The sequence below is a fragment of the Nomascus leucogenys genome, chromosome 7b (assembly GCF_006542625.1).
Source record: "Nomascus leucogenys isolate Asia chromosome 7b, Asia_NLE_v1, whole genome shotgun sequence".
In the NCBI taxonomy this organism is placed as follows: domain Eukaryota; kingdom Metazoa; phylum Chordata; class Mammalia; order Primates; family Hylobatidae; genus Nomascus; species Nomascus leucogenys.
This window is the reverse complement of record NC_044387.1, coordinates 8,064,945-8,089,487: the sequence shown is the minus strand read 5'-3', so window position 1 is coordinate 8,089,487 and position 24,543 is coordinate 8,064,945. Positions and strand designations below refer to the sequence as shown.

The 24,543-nt window shown below is 54.8% G+C and overlaps 1 protein-coding gene across 1 annotated transcript in view; it reads right to left on the bottom strand.

The window, feature by feature from the left end:
* Positions 1–287: 287 nt before the first annotated feature.
* The window catches only part of NFAM1 (NFAT activating protein with ITAM motif 1), a 53,474-nt gene continuing 29,218 nt past the window's right edge, over positions 288–24,543 (bottom strand). The window contains exons 4-6 of the mRNA XM_003264832.4: positions 18,007–18,105; positions 6,893–6,982; positions 288–5,107 (exon numbers count right to left, since the gene is read on the bottom strand). Of these exons, the coding sequence (XP_003264880.1) occupies positions 5,048–5,107; positions 6,893–6,982; positions 18,007–18,105 (249 nt within the window). The 3' untranslated portion in view covers positions 288–5,047. The remainder of the gene's footprint in view (positions 5,108–6,892; positions 6,983–18,006; positions 18,106–24,543) is intronic.

Below are 24,543 nucleotides of genomic sequence, written 5' to 3'. Positions count from 1 at the left end.
CAGGATCCTTTGCTGTAATTGGAGTCCGGCAGTTCCTGTGTGCTGTCTCTGGCAGATCCCACCATGTGGGGCTGCATCAACAAAGCAAGTGCAAACAACGGCTACAAAATGAATGCATCGCAGCTGTTCGGAAGCCCACACGGCGCTCCATATTTTACATGTTCACAGGTAGGCATCTAGATGCCATAAAAGCAGTGACAAAGAAAACACTCCCAAATGACCCGATTGGTTACTACTGGGAAGGGGATGGGTATGGAGGCTGGGAGGTGGCAGGTGCATCAGACGAGTTTCACTTTGCTGTAGTTTTAATGTTTCACTGTAACATATGCTTCTGTCACCCACATATGTCACCTCCAGACACACACAAAACACACGCCAACACCAAGTTCAGAGAGTCTGGCCTGACCCGTGCTCAGTCAAGGCTGAGGCCATCATTCTGACCACAGGTCAGGGAAGGGAGACCGGGGAAGCCCCCTCAGGTGGGCAAATGACATCCCCTGGCATTGCAAGGAACGGAGTGACGCCACTCAGCCTGGCTGGACTGAGCCAACGGCCCACCTCTCCTGCATAAGCTGTCTGCCAAGAAAACTATTGAACTACATAAAAATCCATCCCTGAAATCCCAGAGGCATCTTTAGAATGGAGCATGGACTTTAAATTAGAATGTGCTTTAACAAAAGAAAAAAGAAAGAGAAAGAAAAAAGGAAAAGCAGGTTTTGCCTGTAACTTGAGTTCAGGTTTGTGACACTGGGTGCCAAAGAGCACTGCCTACCCTGGCCGAGGCCACCAGGCTCAGTTCCTGCAATATCGGCTGTGAAGGGAACCCCAGCCCCACCGATTTCAGCGCAGAACCAGCACATGTTCCCATGGAAACTCTGCTGCCAGAATCCCCTGGAAATGTTTGCTGAGGAGGGGCCACCGCTTACCGCACCCACTGCAAGTTCTGGACTGGTGGTAGAGGCTGGGGACAGACTGACCTCCAGAAGAAGTCCATGGGCCCTCTGCTAGGGTGGCACCAGACTTCCCTGGACCCACAGGACAGCCAGTGGCCTCCTAGCTTGGTTCTGGGCCCCCCCCCCCCCCGCCCCGCAAGCACACATGGCAAGGAGGGCTTCAGCAGGCTGGCAGAACCAAGTGGCAAGGCCCCTGCTCCCAGAGGCTGGTTTCCCAGGGTGATTTTCTCAAGCAAGTGCTGACAGAGCAGGAGTCAAGCGGGCATGGGGTTGGAGGCTGAAACCCATTGAAGGGGTCAATTTCCCAGAGGAAGGCAGGGATGCCTGGGGGTGCCAGACGTGGCCGAGATGTTTCTGCAGAGGGGAGGTTGGGAAGACCTAGGAGGGCAGGGCAGGCTGGGCCGGGAGAGATGGTGAGAAATCCCACCAGGTCAGGGGCCAGTGGGCAGAGGGAAGCATCAGCTGAGACCCAGGGACACGGCTGCCCTGCTGCGGTAGGGCCCAGGGGCAGGGGCCTGCAGGGGCTGCCTGGGGATTCCGTTCCCCGCCCTAACCCCAGTCCCCACTCAGGACTGCTCACATCCATCCGTCCTGGAAGGTCCACAGCTCCCCTTCACCTGGGCCTCACCTATTCCACTCAAGCCACCCCATCCCCCTTAGCTTTTCCCCTCCAGGCCCATTCATTCAACTCCTGCTAAGCCAGCACCCTCCTCCCCTCGCCTCTCTGCTTACCTTGCTCCCACCCCCAGCTCTGGGCAGCCCTGGCCTGTCCATCTGATCGTGCTACCCCACAGGCACTCCTTAAACGCATGGCTGCAGAGAGCCTGGGCCCAGCTCCCAGGGAGGCCTGCCTCTCACTTAGACCTCTCTGTACTGCCCCAGAAGCCTATTTCTTCAGAAGGATGAGTCTTGAAGGAAATGCACACCCACTGAGCTTCTGCCTGAGCCAGGGAGTCCCCTTCTGTCCTTTCTGAGACACTGAGTGGTGTTTGTTTGTTTGTTTGTTTGTTTGGACAGAGCGTGCTCTGTAGCTCAGGCTGGTGTGCAGTGGTGCCACTTCAGCTCACTGCAACCTCTGTCTCCCAGGTTCAAGAGATTCTCCTGCCTTAGCCTCTCGAGTAGCTGGGACTACAGGTGCGTGCCACCACACCAGGCTAATTTTTGTATTTTTAGTAGAGATGGGGTTTCACCACGTTGGCCAGGCTGGTCTCAAACTCCTGGCCTCAAGTAATCCACCTGCCTCGGCCTCCCAAAGTGCTGGGATTACAGGCATGAGCCACTAGGCCCGGCCTGAGCTGTCTTGACTGTCACTGCAAATTGAGGCTCAGGTGGCCAGTGACTTGCCCAAGTCCACAAGGCTGTGGGAGGTGGAGCAGGGATTCAAGGGAGGCCCTGGGGCCCCCCAGCCTGCGTGGCTCTCAAAAGCAATTTTCCTCTCTTCCCTCCTCCACCCATTCATAGTGGAAAGCAAGCCTGCACCCCGGGAGCTCCCATTCATACCCTCTCTGTCCCCTCTCTGTTCTTCCTCCTCCAGCCTGCCCCATGCACCTCCCACCCTGAAGTTCCCTGCCACCCCTCGCCCTGCGCCAGCTTGTCTCTGCAGGCTTTCAGTCGTGGGGGCTGGGGAACAGGTGCTCAGTCCTCTTTGCTGCCCACAGAAGTCTCAGAACGTTCTTGCCCCACCCTCCCTTGGGCCAAAGCCCTTTAGGGTCCCATCTTCCATGCTGTGCTCTCCTCCTCCTCCCTGCCTCTCTCCTTGTTCACTGAAGACCTCAGCACCCACTGCCTCCCAGCCTTGCCCTGAACCAAGCACAGACGACCACCACGCTGGCAATGTCTATGTCCCCCAGAGGGGTGATGGGTCAGTCCCCAAGAACCTCCTAGGCCACAGGGAGGAGTTGGAATTTTATTCCAAGTGAGGCAAAAACCATGCAAGGTATGGAGCAGGGGAGGCCAAGGCCAGGTGTGGGTTTAATCGGGGTCTGTCGGGGGCAGGGCAGCTGCAGGGAGGCCGTGTTGGTGATGCCAGGGCCAGGGCACAGTGATAAAGTTTAACCCAGGCTCCCCTTTCTACCCCTGAAAAAGACTGGAAAATGCTGAGTCCCAGCCAGAGGGTCCAGGGTCCAGGAGTTGAGGTCACAGAGGCCCAGGAGATGGGGGAGGCAGGCCCAGTGAGGTGGCCCTCTCCTGGTCTTGCTGGCTTCGGTTTTCCCAGGGGAGCTCACTGCACCCTGAGCAGCATTGTCCCCCATTGCCCTGACCCTTGCCCCCACCTCAGGCTGGTGGAGCCAGGAGCCTAGGAGGCCCCTGTGCACACCTGGCAGCTTCACCTCCCCAAACAGGCCCGGAGTTCATTCAAATCCAGCCTCTGGGAGCAGGAGCCTTGCCACTCGGTTATTCCAGCCTGCTAAAGCCCTCCTTGCCCTGTGTGTCTGCAGGCAGGGGCCCAGAACCAAGCTGGGAAGCCACTGGCTGTCCTGTGGGACCAGAGAAGTCTGGTGCCACCCTAGCAGGGCCGAGGGACTTCTTCTGGAGGTCAGTCTGTGCTCAGCCTCTACCACCAGCTTTCCCTTCCCTGCAGGGAGGGGCATGACCCGCAGAACCAAAGGTACCTCTGCGAGCCGGTAGCCCAGTGCTGCTTGGGGCAGGGGTGGGGCCTGTGCCTTGGGTTCCCCACCCTCCCTGGGCACATTTGGGGTTGGGGCAGCCCACACGGTGGGGTGGGAAGATTGACCTGCCCATTTTACAAATGAGCAAAGGTGGGAGAATTCAGGGAGACATGGGGGAGCAGAGGGAGGAAGCAGAGCCCAACAGCCCGGGGCCACCCGGACCCCAGCCACTGCCTGCCTGTGGATGGGTTTCTGGCCACAGTGCAGGGCTGCTGTGAGGAGGAAATGAGGGTGATGTGGGCACTCGAAACAGAGGAAATGGCTCAGGGCCAGGCACTGGGGAGCCACTGTCCCCATGGGGCCTGAGCTTCTGCCTCAGAGGGACCTTCCGGCTGCCATTGAGGGTCCCAGCACCAAACCCCACAGCTGGACCGCTTGGGACCTCAATCCACAGAGGGCCAGGGCTGGGGCCTATGGCAGATAAAGATAGAGGATTTGGGCTGGATGAAGCCACAGGTGGTGGGCACAGGATAGGCCAGACAGAAGGGACTTTGGGGGACTCCACCTTGGGTAGAAGGAGGGACAGCTGAGGTCCTGCAGTGGAGAAGTCCTGGAGCAGAGGGTGACCAAGGAGGTGACACAGTGCCTGTACAGGGCCAGGCCAGTGGGAGTGGGAACCCCTGGGAGGGGGAGCTTCAGGCCATTCATTCAGCTCCTGCTTAGCCAGCACCCTCCTCCCCTCATCTGTCCCTCTGCCCACACCCCAAACATGCCAGAATCTCCTTCCTCACTGGCTTGTACCCAAGCCCTCTCTGCTCCATGCCCCCAGCCTGCTGACCACCTCTCAGCCATGTCCTGGGCCTCCAGATCTGTCCCTGATCCCAGTCTTTCCTCTGCGGGGTCCATCATCCTTGTCTGTCCCCCAGACCTCCCACGCCAGCCCCTGCTCCCACCCTGCCTGGCTGCCTCGTGCCTCTGGCCCAGCTGGGCAGGTAGGGATTTGCATAGCTGCTCCCCAGCTCCTCCATACCTCGGCTCCCCACACAGCACTGCTAGGCGCCCTTGCAGGGTCCTCCCTCAGCTCAGAGGCTGCCCTGCTGGCTGAGGTGCAGGCTGGTGCCAAGAGAGCCAAGAGAGCATGCTGCTCCATCAGCATGAGGCAGTGAGCAGGGCTGTGGGCAAGGGTGGCATCCAGGAAAGCCCTTGAAGACTGAGGGGCACTTTGCTGGTTGGGCCAAGGGAGAAAGGGCCTGCCGGGCAGAAGGAACAGCCTGGGCAAAGGCCCCAAGATGGGAAAGCCTTGGCGGCTGGGGCATAGAATGGGGGGCAGTGGAGCCGGCCAAGGCAGGAAGGGCCTTGAATGTGAGGGTGAAATGATGGGGTGTCCCTGGGGACCTTACTCCCAACTCAGGTCAAGTCCTTTGGTGGCAGGGGCTGCCCCGGTCCTCTGACCCAGGGCAAGCTCTATGAACAGTGCAGCCCATCCTAGAGATTTTCATAGACCAGGTTAAGTTCATCAGCATCTTCGAATCTATACAGTCTCTCCTGGATAGAAAAGAAGAAAGGGAGGGAGGGAGAGAAAGAGAGAATGACCATTAAGCAGGAAAAGAATGAACTTGCACAAATTTAGTTTTAGTCAGAGGGCAACAGATCACTTCCTGTGTAGCTTTGATGGGGAGCCTGCCCTCTCTCTCCAAGCCCACCTCCCCAGCCTCTTCCCCCACCATGCTGCCCCCACCCCTGCTCATTGCCCTCCAGCCACATGGGCCTGCCCTTCCAGCCTCAGAGCTTCCCCCACAGCTCTGCCCTCTGCCTTCTGCCCTCTGTGTGGGATGCGCCTCCTCCCACAGACACACCTGTTCCGTGACTGCCTCCTATTCACCCTGCCTGCGGGCTCATCACAGGGTCCCAGGGACTCCCCCCCTCCCTTCCCACCCTGGCTGCTCCCTCCCAGAAGACCACCCCTCACAACAGGGCTACAAATGCCTCTGTGTGTCCATGGGGTCAGTGACCTATTCCTGCAGAATATGGCTCCCAGAGGGTAGGGACATGCCTAGTTCTCCTGTCCAGCGCCCCAGGGCCTGGCACAGGGTGGGCACTGCCTGAGATGTCCCAGACATCCCTGGAGATCCCAGGGTTGGGGAAGCCCTGCTTTCACTTGGGGTCTAGTTGAGGGCTGAGTATAGAAAGGGCTTTGAGAATAGGCGATTTAACAAATAGTGCCAGCCTGGGCCAGAGAAGGCCAAGTGCCAACCGCCCGCACTCCCTGACAGATGCTCCAAGAGGCCTGTGGGCTCCCGTTCTGGCTGAACAACGCCTCACACTTTACAGTGCTGGAAGCTCTGGTGCAGATGTTATTCAGTTTGGAACACATCTGAATTCAGAGGCAGTTGGTATTGCAGGAAAACACTGCTCATCCACTTTACAGATGAGCAAACAGGTTTAAGAGAGAAAGTATGGGCCAGGCGCGGTGGCTCACACCTTTAATCCCAGCACTTTGGGAGGCTGAGGCGGGTGAATCACGAGGTCAGGCGTTCGAGACCAGCCTGGCCAACACAGTGAAACCCTGTCTGTACTAAAAACACAAAAAATTAGCTGGGCACAGTGGCGGGCGCCTGTAATCCCAGCTACTCGGGAGGCTGAGGCAGTAGAATTGCTTGAACCTGAGAGGTGGAGGTTGCAGTGAGCTGAGATCGCGCCACTGCACTCTAGCCTGGGTGATGGAGCAAGACTCTGTCTCAAAACAGAAACAAAAACAAAAACAAAAAACACACACACACACACAAAAGAAAGTATGATTGGGTAATATGCCTGAGGCCCTATCATGACAATCACAGAATGCTGACCAGGCCAGCCCAGCTTCTAACAGCTCACACTCTAGCTCCAGACTTTAGCCAACACCAACCTGGGGGCAGCTGGAAGCCTCACACCCGTGTCTGATTGAGCAGTGTGGACACTGTGCCCAGTGGTAGTTACAATGGCTCACAGTGCATGGGCACAGCTGGGTCCCAGGCAGCTCTCTCACTACAACATTCTACCCTCACTGAACATCTATGAGGTGGGTACTGTTCAGTTGCTCAATCTGCACACAAGGAGATTCAGACACAGAGAAGTCAGACACCTCGGCCAGGGCTGCACAGTGGCTAAGGGACAGAACAGGAACTCAAACCCACCAGTCCTCTTAACCAGCAGGCCAGCTGCCACAAGGAGAGGGCTGGGATTCCACAGCAGGTGGCTCACTTCCATGTCCCATTTGCCCCCCCACTTCACCGGTGATGGGAGGGTCAGATGGAGTGAGAAGCCAGGCTTGGTGCCCCAGCGCCTGTGTACCTGGGAGAGGGGGCTCTGCTTGGCGGCGGGTGGGCTGCCATCCTCACTCTCGATGCAGGCATAGACCTCGGTCTCGCGGCGCTGCAGAGCCTGCAGGAGACGGGGTGCCAGGATCAGGGGCAAGTGTGTAGAGGGGCAGTCCCTGGCCCCAGCAGCCGGCCCCCTGCCTGTTACACACCCCACCGTGAGAGCCCAGGGAAGGGTGAAGCCCAGCCACACCTTTGCACCTGCCACCCCCTTTCCCAGAGTCACCTTGCCCCTTCCCTGCCTGTACAGGGCTGACCCCTCTCTGTTCTCGGCCACCTCCCTAACTCCCCTTAAGGACCTCCAGTAGAGCCTCGTATTCCACCTGGAGGGTTCTATCCAGGCTTCCACCTGGCTGGCAAGAGGAAGGGCCAGGCCTCCTCCTGCTGTCCCTGCCTGTCCCTAGGCTCTTAAGGGCCTGGCAGCCAGCAGCCCCCTGCATGATACTTGTGGCCACTGCTCCAACAGGATGCCCCCATGACCTCTGCCTTCACCCCCCCTGTTCCAAAGACCCGGCCCCTGTGAGGGTCCTCCCACCCACCTGTACCCTCTAGCTCTCCCCAACCCCCACCCCAACCTGTATTCAAGGATAACCCAGGAACCTACTGGGGTCACACTCCCTGGCCATCGAGCCTGTGCCCTTCTGGGGGATCCAGAGTCCAGTCCTGGTTCTCAGCACACCCCTCATCCCCCTTGCCTGTCACTTTCCTTTCATTCCCCTCAGCCACCCCTCCCGGGCCACCTGGGCTGCCGTCATCACCCATATGCGCCTCCTTGGAGGTCTCAAGCTCCTGCCACCCACTCTCTGACCACGGCCCCCCCATAGCCCAAGCCTCCTCCCAGGAAGCCCGAGTCAGTGTTGAGCTCATCTGGGCGTCAAGGCCCTGCCCCTGGCCTCATGGCTCCTGCACTGGGTCATGTCAGAGTCCTGCTCCCACCAGCATCTCACCAGACTGGGAACCCCTTGAGGGCAGGGACAATGCCTAGTCTATCTCTGGGTTTCTGATTCTATAGCTGTACTTGGCACAAAGGGAGCAGCACCAAATGAGCTACGGTGAGGGGACTTCCCCGTCACTTGCGTGTGTCCTAGGCCCACTCACTCTTGGCCCAGCTAAGAGAGGCCTAGCCAGAGACCTCAAGATGGTAGAAAGAACCAGGGCTTTAAAGTCAGACAAGAGTAGGTTCGAATCTCGGCTCTGACTTTGGCCAGCCAAAGGCAACCCCTTAACCTCTCCATGCCTCAGTTTCCACGTCTGTAAAATGGGAATAATCACATCTATTTTGCAGGTTCAATGCATGATTAAATGAGATACTGTGCACAAAGGGCCACACACATAGTCAGGGAAGTAGTAGGTGCTTAATAAGCTGCTGTTGAATGGTCAAGAGAGGCATGAGGCCTGCCCACCTCCCCTTTCTGGGATCACAGACCGGACCCTCCCTCAGAACCTGTTGGACTCTGGAGCAGAGCCCACCAACAGCCTAAGCAAGAGCAGAAGCCTTTCCTTCCTGAGTGTACGTGTCATATGGATGCCGGCTGGTTGCCAAGGAGGCGGTTTCCCTGGCAACAGGCAAGCAGGGGTTGCTGAGGCAGGCTGGAGAGACAGGTGGTGCTCAGAGGCAGGAGGAGGGCGGGAGGCAGGAGGGAAGGAGGGAGGGAGGCAGGCGCCAAGAGGCAGCTGGGCATGAAAATCCAAGTAATAAACCATTTGGTGCTTGGGAGACCCTCACTTCAAGGGCATCAGACATGGGGATGGTGGGGCGGCCCTGGGGACGAATTCAAGGGGTCTCTGAGCCAGAAACAGGCTGGGTCTGGGGAGAGGGGCTTCCAACCTGCTTCCTTGTAGGAAAGGGACCAGGGCTGCCCCAGGAAGAAGCCTCATTTCCAATGGAGGGAAACTTCCAAGGCGTGCCCTGCCTTGTGCGGCCTTAGTGCCTGCCCGGAGCGCCAGCCACCCCGGCTGGCCTGGAACCCAGGATGGGAATGTTCCTCTGTGGTCCTGTGCTCCCAACCCTCCACCCACCCAGGCCCAGACCCCTTCGAAGTCTCACAGATGTGACAGTCTCTCTGAGCTGGATGATTCTCGTCACAGAGAGAAGGGAGGGGAGCAGCCTCTTTGCCCATGTCTCGGCAGGGGAGCAGATCTGGGGTTCCCTCTCCCTCCTGCCCAGCTCAGCCGGGCTGCCCAGAACACATGAGCCCAGAGAGGGCAGGTGATGAGGGCCAGAGAAGACTAGCCTGCCCTGGGATGCTGCAGGCCCTCAACCCATACAGTGGGGGGGTCGGGGAATAGGCGAGTGGGTGGTGGAGCAGTGGGCAGAGCAGGAGCATCTGCGGGGCTGAGGGCAGGGGAGGCTGCAGAGGTGGCCACCAATTAGCAGCTGCTGAGTGAGGCCTTTGACAAGTCCTGACCCGCTGGGTGCATTTATATGCAGGGTATGACCTGCATAACCAGGCTGTGAAATGCAGGGTGCAGCCTTGGCAACAGGACACTCTTTGAGCTCCTGAACCATCCCCTCCTGGCCCTCCCTTAGGTATGCCTGCTGGGAGATTGCACAGGCCTTGGAGTGGGCCACCTGTGGGGCTGGGGCTGGGCTGGGCTGTGCTAGGGGTTGGGGGCTGGGGGCTGGGAGGGTGCTGGGCTGTGGCTGGCTGGGTGTTGGGGGCTGGGGGGCTGGGCTGGGCTGGGCTGGGGGCTGGGGTGGGCTGCAGCCGTTTGTCTGGGATCCAGGCCCTCCAGGCCCTTTGCCTCCTGCTGCCCAGTGGGCAATGGTGCTGACCCCAGTGGTCATCCGACTGGCAGAGGTGTGAAGTCAATGCCGAGGCCTTTTCCAGGCAGCCTGAGGCCAAAGCTGAAGTTAGCGTCCCTGGGCCTGGGCCTAGTCTGAGAGTCCTGGACATTAGGGGTGATGGGTGAGATCTGGGGGTGTTGTTCAGGAAGGAACACACTCTGTGGAGAAGCAATTCAGCTCTAGACCAGGCACTGGCAATGGGGAGCCCCTGAAGGCTTTCCTCACCAGGCTTCAGAGTCATGTATTAGAAAGGTCCCTCCGGCAGCAGCTCGGAGCAGGAACGGGAGCAGGAGGGACTGGAGGCTGAGAGCAAGATCGAGGATGCTGGGCCAGGCTGGGCTGGGACAGAGCCGCTGGGCAGGTGGGGGTTCTGAGTACTGCTGCTGAACGAGGATGCAGATCACATCCTGACGCCTCACATTTGCTACTCAGTGTCCCCCCCTCCCTGTGCTGGGCCCCATGGAACCCCGGACACCCTGGGAGGTAAGAACAGGCTTCTGCCCATCATATAGTAGGTGACCCCTGAGCACTTACTGTGTGCTGGGCACCAGGAGGCTCTAGATTGACAATAATCACAGTAAAAGGTGGTCATGAAGGCACTAGAGAGACTCAGAGAAGGAAGATAGGGAGGTTGGGATGGGACAGGAAAGGGGAGAGGCTGCAATTTTGAAAGGGAAGTCAGGAAAAGGCTGCACTGAAAGGTCCCATGAGGGCAGAGAGCTGAAAGAATGAGGGAGCGGGCCGGGTGTGGTGGCTCATGTCTGTAATCTCAGCACTTTGGGAGGCTGAGGAGGGCAGATCACCTGAGGTCAGGAGTTCAAGACCAGCCCAGCCAACATGGCAAAACCCCATCTTTACTAAAAATACAAAAATTAGCCGGGCGTGGTGGCGGGTGCCTATAGTCCCAGATACTCAGGAGGCTGAGGCAGGAGAATCGCTTGAACCCGGGAGGTAGAGGTTGCAGTGAGCCAAGATTGTGCCACCGCACTCGAGCCTGGGCAACAGAGTGAGACTCCATCTCAAAAAAAAAAAAAAAAAAAGAGGGAGTGGCCCTGGCCAGTGTCAGGAAGGCCACCCTGGGGCAGAGGGAACAGCCAGCACAGAGGCCCAGGGCACTGACCTTGACCCTTGGTGAGAGGGGAACCTCTGCGGGACGGTGGCGGTCGTGAGAACTGCTTCACAGACCTCCGCTTCGAGGGATCAGAACCGACCAAGGGCTCAAAACCACCCAGCTGCTGGGCCCTGAAACCTGTCACCACATTTGCATGGAGGCCACATGCCTCTGACCTGGGCACTCCTCACACCCCTAGGCAGTGTGACAGTTTAGGGGCTTCCTTCCCTTGGGATCAGACCTGCTCCACGGAGGGGCTGCTCTCCCAGTCTTCCCCAGCCCCTTCCTCATTTTCTCTCACAGAGGGTTTCTCCAGTAAAACCCTTGCTCACCTAACCCCATCTTGGTGTCTCAGTCTCAGAGGGCTCTGAGCAGAGGGCCGTGATCTGTCGATGGCTTACCAGGATCACTGGCTGCTGCCAGGTGAAAAACGAACAGGGGTCTTGGGGGTGGGGGTAGGGGGACACAGGGAGGGGAAAGGATAAAAATAGACCAGCTGCTGAGAGACCAACTGCAGGACTCCAGGCAAGAAACAGGAGTGGCTCCCACCAGTGTTAGCGCCGGGGCAGTGAGAAGGGCTGGATTCTGGATACGTTTTGAAGCAAGATTTGTTGATAGATCAGATATGGGCAGTGATTGAAAGACAGATGGAGAGAACAACTTCAACATTTCCAGCCTGAACAACGGGAAGGATAGAGCAGCGACGAGGAGACGGGGGTAAGAGGCACTCAGAGGGGTAAAAAATTGGAGTTCGAGGCTGGGCACGGTGGCTCACATCTGCAATCCTAGCACTTTGGGAGGCTGAGGCGGGTGGATCATTTGAGGTCAGGAGTTGGAGATCAGCCTGGCCAACATGTTGAAACCCCATCTCTACTAAAAATACAAAAACTAGCCAGGTGTGGTAGTGCACACCTGTAATCCCAGCTACTCAGGAGGCTGAGGCAAGAGAATCACTTGAACCTGGGAGGCAGAGGTTGCAGTGAGCCGAGATCACGCCACTGCACTGCAGCCTGGGCGACAAGAGCGAGGCTCTGCCTCAAAAAAAAAAAAAAAAAAAAAAAAAAAAAAAAAAAAAATCGGAGTTTGGTTTGAGAGAGGTGCCCTTTAGACATTCAAGTGGGGTTGACTCTGGTGTTCAGAGGAGATGTCTGGGCTAGAATGGGAGTTGTCAGGATATAGATGGTCTTCAGAACCTTGTGGCTACATGAGATCACCCAGTGAAGGGAGTGAAGAAGAAAAGGGGTCCCAGGATGGGCTCCAACGTTTACTCCAATCTTTACAGTTCAGGGTTCCACTGGTTCTGGAAGAGGAACAAGTGAAAGGGGCTGAGGAGGCGTGGTGGTGAGGCTGGGGAGGATCAGGAGAGTGTGGAATGTTCTGGAAGCAACTGAAGAAAGTGTGTTGAGGAGGAGGGAGAGCTCGAGGGTGTCAGATGCCGCTGATTCATCAGGAAAGGTGAGGACCGAGAAGTGCCCATTGGTTTAACAATGTGGAGTCAATGGTGACCCTGAGAAGGAAGGTTCTGGCGAAGAGGAGGGCTGCAAGTCTACAGAGAGAAACAGAAAGGAGAGGGAGAGGGGCTGAAGGTGAGAGGGCTCTGTCAACGCTGGAGGAACTCTGTTCTAAGGTGCTGTGGAGAAAGGGCAGGGAGCTGGAGGGGGATGCGGCCTCAAGGAATTCCAGATGGAAGAAATCACAGCATGTTTACAAGCTGTAAACCAATATTGTACTGTTAACCCTATTTTGCGGATTATGGAACTAAGACTCAGAAAGTTTAAGTAGCAGACCCAGTAAGCAGAAGAACAAGGCTTGGATGGGGGTTTTGGTGGGTTTGTCTGACCCACCCCGAATTCATGCTTTTAATATGTCAAGTTTTTTCTTTTCTTTTTAAATTTATTTGATTTATTTTTATTTATTTTAAGACAGTGTCTCGCTCTGTCACCCAGGCTGGAGTGCAGTGGCATGATCTCGGCTCACTGCAACTTCTGCCTCCTGGGTTCAAGTGATTCTCTTGCCTCAGCCTCCCAAGTAGCTGAGACTACAGGTATGCACCACCATGCCTGGCTAATTTTTGTATTTTTAGTAGAGAGGGGGTTTCATCATGTTGGCCAGGCTGGTCTTGAACTCCTGACCTCAGGTGACTCGCCCACCTCGGCCTCCCAAAGAATAGGTCAAGTTTTTTTTAAAACAAATTGAAGTAGTACAGCTTTTTTTTTTTCATGTCATAGTATGCCATGAGCACTCTTCCACATGAATAAAAAGCAAGAATTGACATAATTAAAAGAAGAAATAGACAAATCCACAATCATACTGGCAGATTTTAACTCACTTCTGTTAAAAATTGAGAAAACAGGCCAAAAAAATCAGTAAGAACCAGATGTGGTGGTATGCACCTGTAATCCCAGCTAATCGGGAAGTTGTGGTAGAAAGAGCACTTGAACCCAGGAGTTCAAGACCAGCTGGGCCACATAGCGAGACCTCATGAAAAAAATTATTTATTTATTTATTTATTTATTGTTTTTTGAGTCTGAGTCTTGCTCTGTGGCCCAGGCTGGAATGCAGTGGCACAATCTCGGCTCATGGCAACCTCTGCCTCCCAGGTTCAAGCGATTCTCCTGCCTCAGCCTCCTGAGTAGCTGGGACTACAGGCGCCTGCCACCACGCCTGGCTAATTTTTTTTTTTTTTTTTTGTATTTTTAGTAGAGACGGGGTTTCAGCATGTTGGCCAGGATGGTCTCGATCTCTTGACCTCGTGATCTGCCCACCTCGGCTTCCCAAAGTGCTGGGATTACAGGCATGAGCCACTGCACCAAGCCCAAAAAAAAAAAAAAAAGTTTAATTAGTAAGGATCAATTGTTAATCCTTAATGAATGAGAGTACTCATTCAACAGTTTTGAATGTCTAATTATATTATGGCTATGTGGTGTTTTTATTTTAACCTAATTCCACAGTGATCAGAGAGTATGTTCTGTATGGTTTTTAATCCTTTTGAATTTTTTGAGACTTGCTTTATGGCTCAGTTTATATTCTGTGTGCACTTGAAAATAACATGTACCATGCCTGGTAGAATGAGTATTCTATATACGTCAATTAGGCCAAATTTGTTGATCATGTTGATAAAATATTCCATATCCTTATTTTTATTTTTTAATTTATTTTTGAGATGGAGTTTCACTCTTGCTGCCCAGGCTGGAGTGCAATGGCGCGATCTTGGTTTACCACAACCTCCGCCTCCCGGGTTCAAGTGATTCTCCTGCCTCAGCCTCCCAAGTAGCTGGGATTACAGGCATGCGCCACCATGCCTGGCTAATTTTTTTGTATTTTTAGTAGAGATGGGGTTTCTCCATGTTGGTCAGGCTGGTCTCGAACTCTCCACCTCAGGTGATCCACCAGCCTCTGCCTCCCAAAGTGCTGGGATTACAGGGGTAAGCCACTGCGCTCAGCCCTCCATATCCTTATTGATCCTTATTAATTAAAAAAAAATTTTTAATGGGGTCTTGCTATGTTGCCAAGACTGGTCTCAAACTCCTGGGCTCAAGCAATCCTCCCACCTCAGCCTCTCAAGTAGCTGGGATTATAGGCGTGCGCCACCACATCACATTAAGCAAATGACATTTAAGTAACCAGTGAGGCAAGGAAGAATTCTCAATGGAAATTTTAAACTGAAAGATAATGAAAACATGACATATCAAAACTTGTGGGATGCAGCTAAAGCCATATTAAAGGGAAGTTCATACTATAAGTGCACAAATTAGAAAAGAAGAAAGATAGGAAATTATTTAAGTATCCACCCAAAGAAGGAAGAATATATTTAAAAAAAAACCTTCCCCAGAGACTGGGAAACAAGACAAGGATGCCTGCTATCACCACCTCTATTCACCATCATTATATCAGAGGCCTCAGGCAGTGCAATAAAGTGGAAAAAAATAAGATGTAAGGATTGGGCCAGGTGCGGTGGCTCACGCCTGTAATCCCAGCACTTTGAGAGGCCAAGGTGGGAGGATCACTTGAGCCCAGGAACTCAAAACCATCCTGGGCAATATAGTGAGACCTCGTCTCTACAAAAAATTAAAAAATTAGCCAAGTGCGGTGTCTCACACCCATAGTCCCAGCCTCCCGGGAGGCTGAGGTGGGAAGATTGCTGGAGATCAGGAGGTGGAGGTTGAAGTGAGCCGAGATCACACCACTGCGCTCCAGCCTGAGTGACAGAGAAAGACCCTGTCTCAAAAAAAATAAAACAGGCCATGTGTGGTGGCTCACGCCTGTAATCCCAGCACTTTGGGAGGCCGAGGTGGGTGGATCACCTGAAGTCAGGAGTTAGAGACCAGCCTCACCAACATGGCGAAACCCCGTCTCTACTAAAAATACAAAAAAATTAGCCGGGTATGGTGGTGGTCACCTGTAATCCCAGCTACTCAGGAGGCTGAGGCAGGAGAATCGCTTGAACAGGGGAGACAGAGGTTGAAGTGAGCCAAGATTGCACCATTGCACTCCAGCCTGGGCGACAAAAGCAAGACTCTGTCTCAAAAAATAATAATAATAAATATAAATAATAAAAATAAAACAAAATAATGAGGATTGGAAAGGAAAAAGTAAAACTTGCATTATTCATAGATGACATGACTGGGTTCATAGAAAATCCAAAGGAAGGCCGGGCGCGGTGGCTCACGCTTGTAATCCCAGCACTTTGGGAGGCTGAGGCGGGTGGATCACGAGGTCGGGAGATCAAGACCATCCTGGCTAACACAGTGAGACCCCGTCTCTACTAAAAATACAAAAAGATTAGCCAGGCGTGGTGGTGGATGCCTGTAGTACCACCTACTTGGGAGGCTGAGGCAGGAGAATGGCATGAACCTGGGAGGCGGAGCTTGCAGTGAGCCGAGATCGTGCCACTGCACTCCAGCCTGGGTGACAGAGAGAGACTGCTCAAAAAAAAAAGAAAAAAGAAAAAGAAAGAAAAGAAAAGAAAGTGAAAATGGGGACAAAACCTTTACCCTAAAACCTTATCAAGAGGATTGATAAAATATAACAGGTATAAAGTCCTACCATGATCCCTGGCACATAGTAGGTACACAACAAATGGCTCTTGATACCATTATCATTGTTGTGACTGTCACTCTTCTCCGCCCAGGCCCAATCCCAGCTGGTAGACCCTTATGTCAAGGGCTTGGCAAAGTTCTATGACCTCTACTCTCCAAGCTGCCTTGCAACTCTGCAGGCAGTTAGGTCTCTTCACCTCGCTCCAGAGAAGTCAGTCTGCATCCTAGAGGCTTCGAAACCCAGGCAAAAAAGAAGCTCTGCTCTAAAGAGCTCTTCCATTAAAAATAATCTCATAGAAAGATATTTATTCATGTGGAAAGATGTTCATGAGATGTTCATGAAAAAAATAGCTGTATTACTCCAATTAAAAAAGAAGTATGTGTGATTGTGTATGGGTTTCTCTGTATATATTTATAGAAAAAATACTGGAAAATATATTAGTCAATGTTCTTTTTTTTTTTTTTGAGAGGGAGTCTCGCTCTGTCACCCAGGCTGGAGTGCAGTGGCGCAATCTCGGCTCACTGCAAGCTCCGCCTCCCGGGTTCACGCCATTCTCCTGCCTCAGCCTCTCCGAGTAGCTGGGACCACAGGCGCCTGCCACCACGCCCGGCTAATTTTTTGTATTTTTTAGTAGAGATGGGGTTTCACCGTGGTCTCGATCTCCTGACCTTGTGATCCGCCCGCCTCGGCCTCCCAAAGTGCTGGGATTACAAGCATGAGCCACTGCACCCGGCATATTAGTTAATGTTCTTAGTATTTATCCTGGAAGAAGATAGGATTAGGATGCTGGTTATTTTCTTCTTTTATATATATATATATATATCTCACATATGTGTATGTTGGGGGAGAGGGAAAGTGAGAGTGAGAGGGAGAGAGAGAAATATTTTCATCTAACAGTTGACACCAGAATCCCTGGTAGGGAAAATACCACTATGAGATGCTGGGAGACAGGAGAGAGCATGAGGAAGTCTCCGGCCACGTGCAAAACCGTGGCTGACGGAAACTCCCCGGGATGGGGAAGCTAAAAGCCCTTTGAGAACCATCACATTCCACTTGGAATCGTTGGCACTGCCCCACAGGCACATTTCCTTGGACTCGCTGCCACCCGCCCCATCCTCAGCAGACAAGGCCATATCCTGGACGTCCTCTGTGTGGCGTTTTGTGGCATTATTAGAGTGTCGATGTTGTGGGAACAGAAACGGCAGCATGTAGGAGCAGAACCCAAGCGCCAACGCAGCCAGGGGGCGTGCACCTGGGGAGCGTGCACCTGGGGAACCTGCAGGGCCCCAGAAGGGCTGTGTGCCTTCCAGGCGTGGAGTGAGGAGCCCACCTGGCGGTGCCAGATCTCACGAGATGGGGACCCCAGCTGGCACTGGGTGGCATTTGTTCTTCACTTGCTCTACTTGGAGCATATGTTGTTCGTGGAGCCGAAAGGAATGTAGCAAAAAGAGTGTTCCCAGCCCTCCCGGGCCCCAGCCCCTGGGCAGAGGCTCGCTGGCCAGGCTGAGGCAGCCTGGCCTCCTTGGCCCCTACGCTGCACCCACCTTCCACTTCCTGGAGATACGCCCACACCTCCAGGAAGATTGTTTCAGAAAATGCCTACCACACAGCAGAGAGTGGAACAAACAGGGTCCCAACACGTGTCTCTGCTGTGATTGTGACCATGTAAGACAATATCTGCATGTGTCAGGAGGGGAGAGAGCAAATAATTAAAAATCACTGATGTGTTAAGGGCGTGGGATGGCGCCTGACCTCTTCCTCTTTTTGTGATTTTTGTTGTTTATACAATAAAAACAGGAGGAAGTGGTAACAGCTGTTTGGTCAGATGAAGGCACCTTCTTCATTCTTCACCAACTTGTGCCGTCACTACCCCTTGTCCCAGAATGAGGATCCATGCCAAGGAGGGGAACAGGGCATGGGGGGCACCTGACATTTGTATGCCTTCCAGGAGCCCTGCACGTGTCATCTATTTTCAGCTTCATAGAAATTCCACGAGGTGAGAATTGTTATCCCCATTTTACAAATGAGAACTTGAGGCTAGGAGAGGCCACACAGCTGGTACAAAACTGAGCCAGACAGACCCTGGTACAAGACAGACTCTGCATAAGGCCTGAAAGAGGTGGAGGGAGCCGGGGGCCCCAGGACTCACTGTGTAGACGGATTCTGAAGGATGCTGCTTGGGGCTGCTGGCAGATCTTGGATCTGGGCACTTCCTGGTGGGGTCCTTCCCTGGACCCCGCATCCGCTTCTGTAAGGAGAAAGTCGTCAGGGCCAGGGATGAGTGGCTCTCGCACAGACCCCACCAGGGGAAAGGATGGCAGATTGTCATGAGGTCACACAGAGATTCATCACTCAGTCTCTCCCACTCACCCTCTCCAGGGAAACATGGCAAATGCCTACAAGACCTGCATCAAGCCATTCCTGGAGACACAGGTAATGGAAAAGGCCCACACGAGGTGTTGTCCCTGGACAGAGCACCTGGCTGGTAGGGACACAAGCTACTGGGACCACTGCCAGTGGGGCAGGGCCCCAGCAGCCATGGGTGGGCCCCTAGTGGTGCCAGCCAGGTCCAGTGTCCAGTCCTCCTCTGCTGTCACTGGCTCTGGCCTTGAGTGAGCCAGTTCCCCTCTCTGGACCTTGGTTTATTTATTATTATTATTATTATTATTATTATTATTATTATTATTAGAGATGGAGTCTCACTCTGTTGCCTAGGCTGGGGTGCAATGGTGCAATCTCAGCTCACTGCAACCTCTGCCTCCCGGGTTCAAGCGATTCTCCCACCTCAGCCTCCTGAGCAGCTGGGACTACAGGCATGTGTGCCACCATGCCTGGCTAATTTTGTATTTTTAGTAGAGACGAGATTTCATCATGTTGGACAGGCTGGTCTCAAACTCCTGACCTCCGGTGATCCACCGCCTTGGCCTCCCGAAATGCTGGGATTACAGGCGTGAGCCACCACGCCCGGCCATGGGTCTTGGTTTCTTCAGCAATAACCCTCCTTTGTGAGATTGTTGCAAAGTTACAAAGAGGGCACAAGGAGTAGGTGCCTGGTGCTTAGGAGGTGGTGCTTAGAAGGCCCTTGGTCAACCAACACACACTTGATAGCACTGGCAAGCCAGGCAGTGTGAGGAGGTGGGCACTGTCCCTACCCTCCTGGAGTTTAGGGACCAGTGAAGAGACGAAGGATGAACCAGTAGTTTTGCCAAAACATGGTATGTGGGTTGATCGCCAGGCACAGAGCCTCTGGCACACAAGGAGGAAACCAATGCCCCACTGGGCAGAAGCGATATTAAAGGTGAAATCCTGAGGGCAAGAAGTTCATTTAGCAAAAGAGGGAGGAGGGAGCCCCAGGTAGAGGGAACAGCAGGTGCCAAGGCCTGGAGGTCTCCAGGCACTTAGAGAAGGTCAGCATAGGCCGGGCGTGGTGGCTCATGCCTGTAATCCCGGCACTTTGGGACTCGGAAGCCGAGTCAGGTGGATCACCTGAGATCAAGAGTTTGAGACCAGCCTGGCCAACATGGCAAAACCGTGTCTCTACTAAAAATATGAAAACTAGCTGGGCGTGGTGGTGGGCGCCTGTAATCCCAGCTACTTGGGAGGGTGAGGCAGGAGAATCGCTTGAACCCAGGGGGCGGAGGTTGCAGTAAATCAAGATCACACCATTGCACTCCAGCCTGGGTGAAAGAGCAAGATCCCATCTGCCCCGCCCCCGCAAAATACAAGAAAGAAAAAAAGACAGAGAGAGAAGGTCAGTATGTGGCCAGAGAGGGGAACCTGCCTGGGAGGGGCAGGCGTGGCATGGCCGTGCAGGCTGCGTGAAGAGCATAGGAAACATCTGACGGCTGGAAGTGGGAGCGCCAGGGTCAGAGCTGTGCTGGACAAAGCTCCTGGTGGTCGTGGTGGAGGCTGGGCAGGGCCTGCCGGGAAGGTGAAGGCTGGGGAGTCAGGAGGCGGTACAGGCAGCCCTCCGGAGGCAGAAGGAGGTGGCCTGGACATCCCCCTTCATTGCAGGCACCACACTGCCACTGCTGACAGTGGAGCCACAACTGCCTCATCTCAGGGCAGAAGCTAATTAAAAACTCTAGCCTCCTGCCAAACCCCAGCCCATTTACTGCGGGATTAGCTGCTGAGAGCTACTTAACTCGCAGGCAGAAGCCGGCGCCACCCCTAGTCACAGCACATAATGGCTCAGAGCATGGAGCCAGGTAGGGCTCTCAACACCTGACCTGCCTTCTCTCACGCACCCTCCACAAACCGCAGGTGAATCTTTCCATCCTCTGTGTTCTGTACATGAGGGAGTGAAGGCTCAGAGAGGGCAGGTGACTTGCTGAGGCCATGCAGCCAGGAAGTGGCGGAGGCAAGATTTGAATCCAGGTCTGTGTTTCACCAAGGTATTGACGAGACAGGAGCTGGAGTTTTGACTCCTCTGCTTAGTTAGAATGTGTAAGCCTCACAGACACAGAGCAGTGCTGGCATCTGTGTAGCCAGCTGACAGTTTATGAAGTCTGCTGGGACTTGTCCTTATTTTCATTTAATTCTCATAACAGCCAGAGGAGGTGGGCATGGAATTGCCCGTTTAACAGACAGGGAGCCAGGTGCAGTGGTTCATGTCTGTAATACTAGCACTTTGGGAAGCCAAGGTGGGTGGATCACTTGAGATCAGGAGTTCGAGACCAGCCTGGCCGACATAGTGAAACCCTGTCTCTACTAAAAGTACAAAAATTAGCCATGTGTGGTGGTGAGCACCTGTAGTCCCAGCTACTTGGGAGGCTGAGGCGGAGAATTGCTTGAACCTGGGAGGTGGAGGTTGCAGTGAGCTGAGATTGGGCCATTGCACTCCAGCCTGGGCAAAAAGAGTGAGACTCCATCTCAAAAACAAAACAAAACAAAAACAGAAGGGGGAAGCTGAGGCTTGTCCAGCTGGTAAAAGGCTGTCCTTGGAGCAAACCCAGATGTGTGTCCTGAAATCCAGGGCCACCTCCCCTGCACCACCTGCTTCTTGAGGGCACCGTCACAGTCAGAGGCTGTGGTCCTCCCAGTTCACCTCGGTGCCTCCTTTTGTCAAGGCAGCTGGGGACCTAGTGTCTGTCTCTTCGCTGAGCTGGCCGGCCTGGACACCACCAGGGCTGAGGATGTGAGCTCATGGGCAGTGGGTCTCCCAGGAGGCTGACCTGGGCTCAGCTCTTTGGACTTGCCGGGACTGGAAAGCAAGGTACCTGGAGCTCAGTTAGCTCTTGGTGTCCCTCCCTGACCCTCCTACGCGCTGGGCCTGGGCTGGGCATGGAGGACCCCGTGGTGAGCAAGACCCACGCCTGGCCTCGAGGCTCTGTTAGTGAGACTGATGGGGTTGCCAGAGAAGTGAGTGCCACTGGGGGTCCCAGGAAGGAGCCCCAAGACTGCAGGGGACTGAAGCAGACATCTCAGGGCCATCTTGCGCTGTCTTCTGAAGACACGGGAGGAACTTCAAAGCTCTCCCAGTCTAAGAAGGTGTCTTAGGCATTTCGAACAGCTCAGGGGCAGGAGTGTCATGGATGCACAGAAGAATGGACAGTTAGACGGAAAGGAGGAGATGAGCCACAGGCTGGCATGGGTGGGGCCACGAAAGGCCAAATGCCATGGTGTCTACCCGAAGGGCAGTGGGGGCCACCAGAGCAGGGAAGTGGCCACAGTTGCATTGTATAAACCTCCCTCTGCTGCCACAGGTGCGGGGTGGACTGTAGGTTGGGGCTGGCAAGGGGAGGAGGCAGAATCTCCAGGAGAGAGGCCTCCTGGGGGTGCTGGGTCGGGGCAAGGGGTCCCGTGGAGCAGGGAGGCAGCCTTCTTGAAAACCCACATTACACTACGGGGGTGGGGCTGCTTTGCTCCCTGCCCATCCCTGCCCACCGAGCGCTCTGTCCTCGGGGCCAACATTTGCCTTTCAACTGTGATTTTCAGATGAATCACTAGTGTGGCTTCTCCCACCGCGCCCAGCTCTCTGTGGCCCAAATCTCCCCTCCCTATTAGACAGTGGTGGGACAGGGAGTCACCAGGCCTGGGCTGAGATCCAGCTCTGCACACCAGGGGTGCTTCCATCAGCAGCTCAGGAAGCCTGTTGGGCCTCAGTTTCCTCCTCTGTAAAATGGGAGCGATAATGTGGCCTTGCCCACCTCACACCCTGGTCACTTCTGCCTTGTCTTCCAGGTCCTCGCATGCATTTATCCTGTCATTCCTTCCACAAGCATGCAATGTGTGCCAGGCTCCCCCCAGGTGCTGGGGACACTAAGTCCCCCGCCTGCAGGGGCTATGCTTTGGCAGGACAGACAGCATAAAGACAGACGCTAGGGTGTGACGGAAGCCAGGGTGTGGCAGCAGAGACCCATATTCCAGGAGAGGGTGACGGAGCCCAGCCTGGGACGCCTAGGAAGCCCCGGGGAAGGGGCTGGATCCGGGACAGACTGAGTGCAGGGCTTGCTGAGGGATGGATGTGGGGAGAGAGAAGAGCCCAGCACAACTCCAAGGCTTGGGCCTGAGCATCTGGAGCACGTGTGCTGGGACGCAGAGGACTTGGGGACTGAGCACTGCTCTGGACGCACGAGGTGGCGGCGCCCTCAGGCCCCCACGTGGGGCTGTGGACCATGGTCTGGAGCTTGGGGAGAGGTCTGAGCAGCAGCATCTGTGGACAGGGAATGCCACCCGCAGAGCAGAACCTTCGTTGCAGGAGCACAGACAGAGCGCAGAAGGGCTCAGAGGAAGGGGCCTGGGATTTAGAGTCAGAATTTAGAGGTCACCAAGAGGGGGTGACCCAGCAAAGCTGCCTATGGGGTGGAACAGAACCAGGAGGGCATGGCGTCCTGGAACCAAGAGGAGGAGTGTGCTGTGAGGCGGGAGGCCTGCTGTGTCCAACGCCATGAGAGGATGAGGGTGAGGACGGGCCAGCCGCAGGGAGCGCCTGCTCTGGGAAGGCCACTTTGACCCCTCAAGCCAGGCGGGAGCCCCCAGACCTACTCTCATAGCAGGAATCATGGCGATCGCTGCCTTCTCAAGAGAGACACCTCTCCTGGTACTCAAAGCGCCTCAGACCCACACTGGTCCCTCTGTGCCTTCTTTTTTTTTTTTTTTTTTGAGATGGAGTTTTGCTCTGTCACCCAGGCTGGAGTGCAGTAGCGCAATCTAGGCTCACTGCATCCTCCGCCTCCCGGGTTTAAGCAATTCTCTGCCTCAGCCTCCCGAGTAACTGGGATTACAGGGGCCCACCACCATGCTCGGCTAATTTTTTTTTTTTTTTTTTGTATTTTTAGTAGAGACGGGGTTTCACCATCTTGGCCAGGCTGATCTTGAACTCCTGACCTCGTGAGCCACCTACCTCGGCCTCCCAAAGTGCCGGGATTACAGTTGTGAGCCACCACGCCTGGCCCCCTCTGTGCCTTCTACAACCCCATGACACAGCTCCTCTGTTTGGCATCCCCACTGGGGAAACTGAAGCCCGGAGCGCCCAGCTCAAGCTCGCAGAAGTTGGTAAGTGGCAGAGCTGGAACAGAACGAAGGCCCAAGTCTGTGCTTTTAAGCCCCCTGCTGGTTTCTACTTCCTTCCTTCCTGAACAGGTCATGACAGCATAACAGCTGATCTCCCCAGCTAAGAGTTTAGCTTGCTGTGTTCTCAGCCTCTGTACAGGGCCTGACACATCGTAGGTGCTCAGCTCTGTCGCCCAGGCTGGAGTGCAGTGGCGCAATCTTGGCTCATTGCAACCTCTCCCTCTCAGCTAATTTGTATTTTTAGTAGAGGTGGGGGTTTGCCATGTTGGCCAGGCTGGTCTTGAACTCCCGACCTCAGGTGATCAGCCAACCTGAGCCTCCCAAAGTCCTGGGATTATAGGCGTGAGCCACCGTACCCAGCCTAAACGAATGAATTTAATGACAGGTGTGAAAGGGCCCTATAAATGGTAAGCCCTTCAGCAAATGTTTATTGAGGGCCTAGTATGTCGGGGGGCCTGTGCTAGAGGCTGGGGCTTGGGCAGGCAACAGGCCGAGAGGTACCCAGACTCACAGAGCTGGCCTTGAGGAAGAAATGGAGTAAGCTCAGGGAACCTACAGATGACGAGGGCAGAGGCAAAGGAGGTGTCAGGGAAGAAAGCCATGGGGTCAGAGAGGGCCTCTCTGAGCTGGATACATGGGAGCTGGATCCAGAAAGCAAAGAAGGAGATCTCTGGGAGGGATCCCACGTGCCGGAACACAGAGAACAAGGAGGGCCTGGGAAGCCTCTGCTGTTGAAGGGCCTGCGGGCAGGGCTGACTGTGCCACCTGCGGGTCATCCATTCCTGGGCTCTACCCCCATCCCTGCTGCCCCAGCCCCTCTGGGCAGACTTCATGCATCTCCAGTTCTTGCCACCTTTCAGCTCCCACCTTCCCGGGGGTGTGAGCTCCGTGCCCTCCCTGCCGGCCTTTGCAGAAGTCAGGTGCAGGCATTGCCCCGGGAGGCAATGCCATTCTTCCAGACTCGCCCCAGTGGAGTTGCACACTCTGCTCTTTGTCCTCACTGTCCCCAAAGCTGCCAACTGCGGTTCGGGTCCACCCTCTGCCACTTCTGGTTGGTAGTTTCCAGCTTCAATTCATTTATCCACCACCGCAGGGGCTCCCGGGTCCTCTGTGCCTGGAGGGAGCCTCTTTCTACTGGACTCTCTCCTTACCCCATCCTGCCGCTGCCATC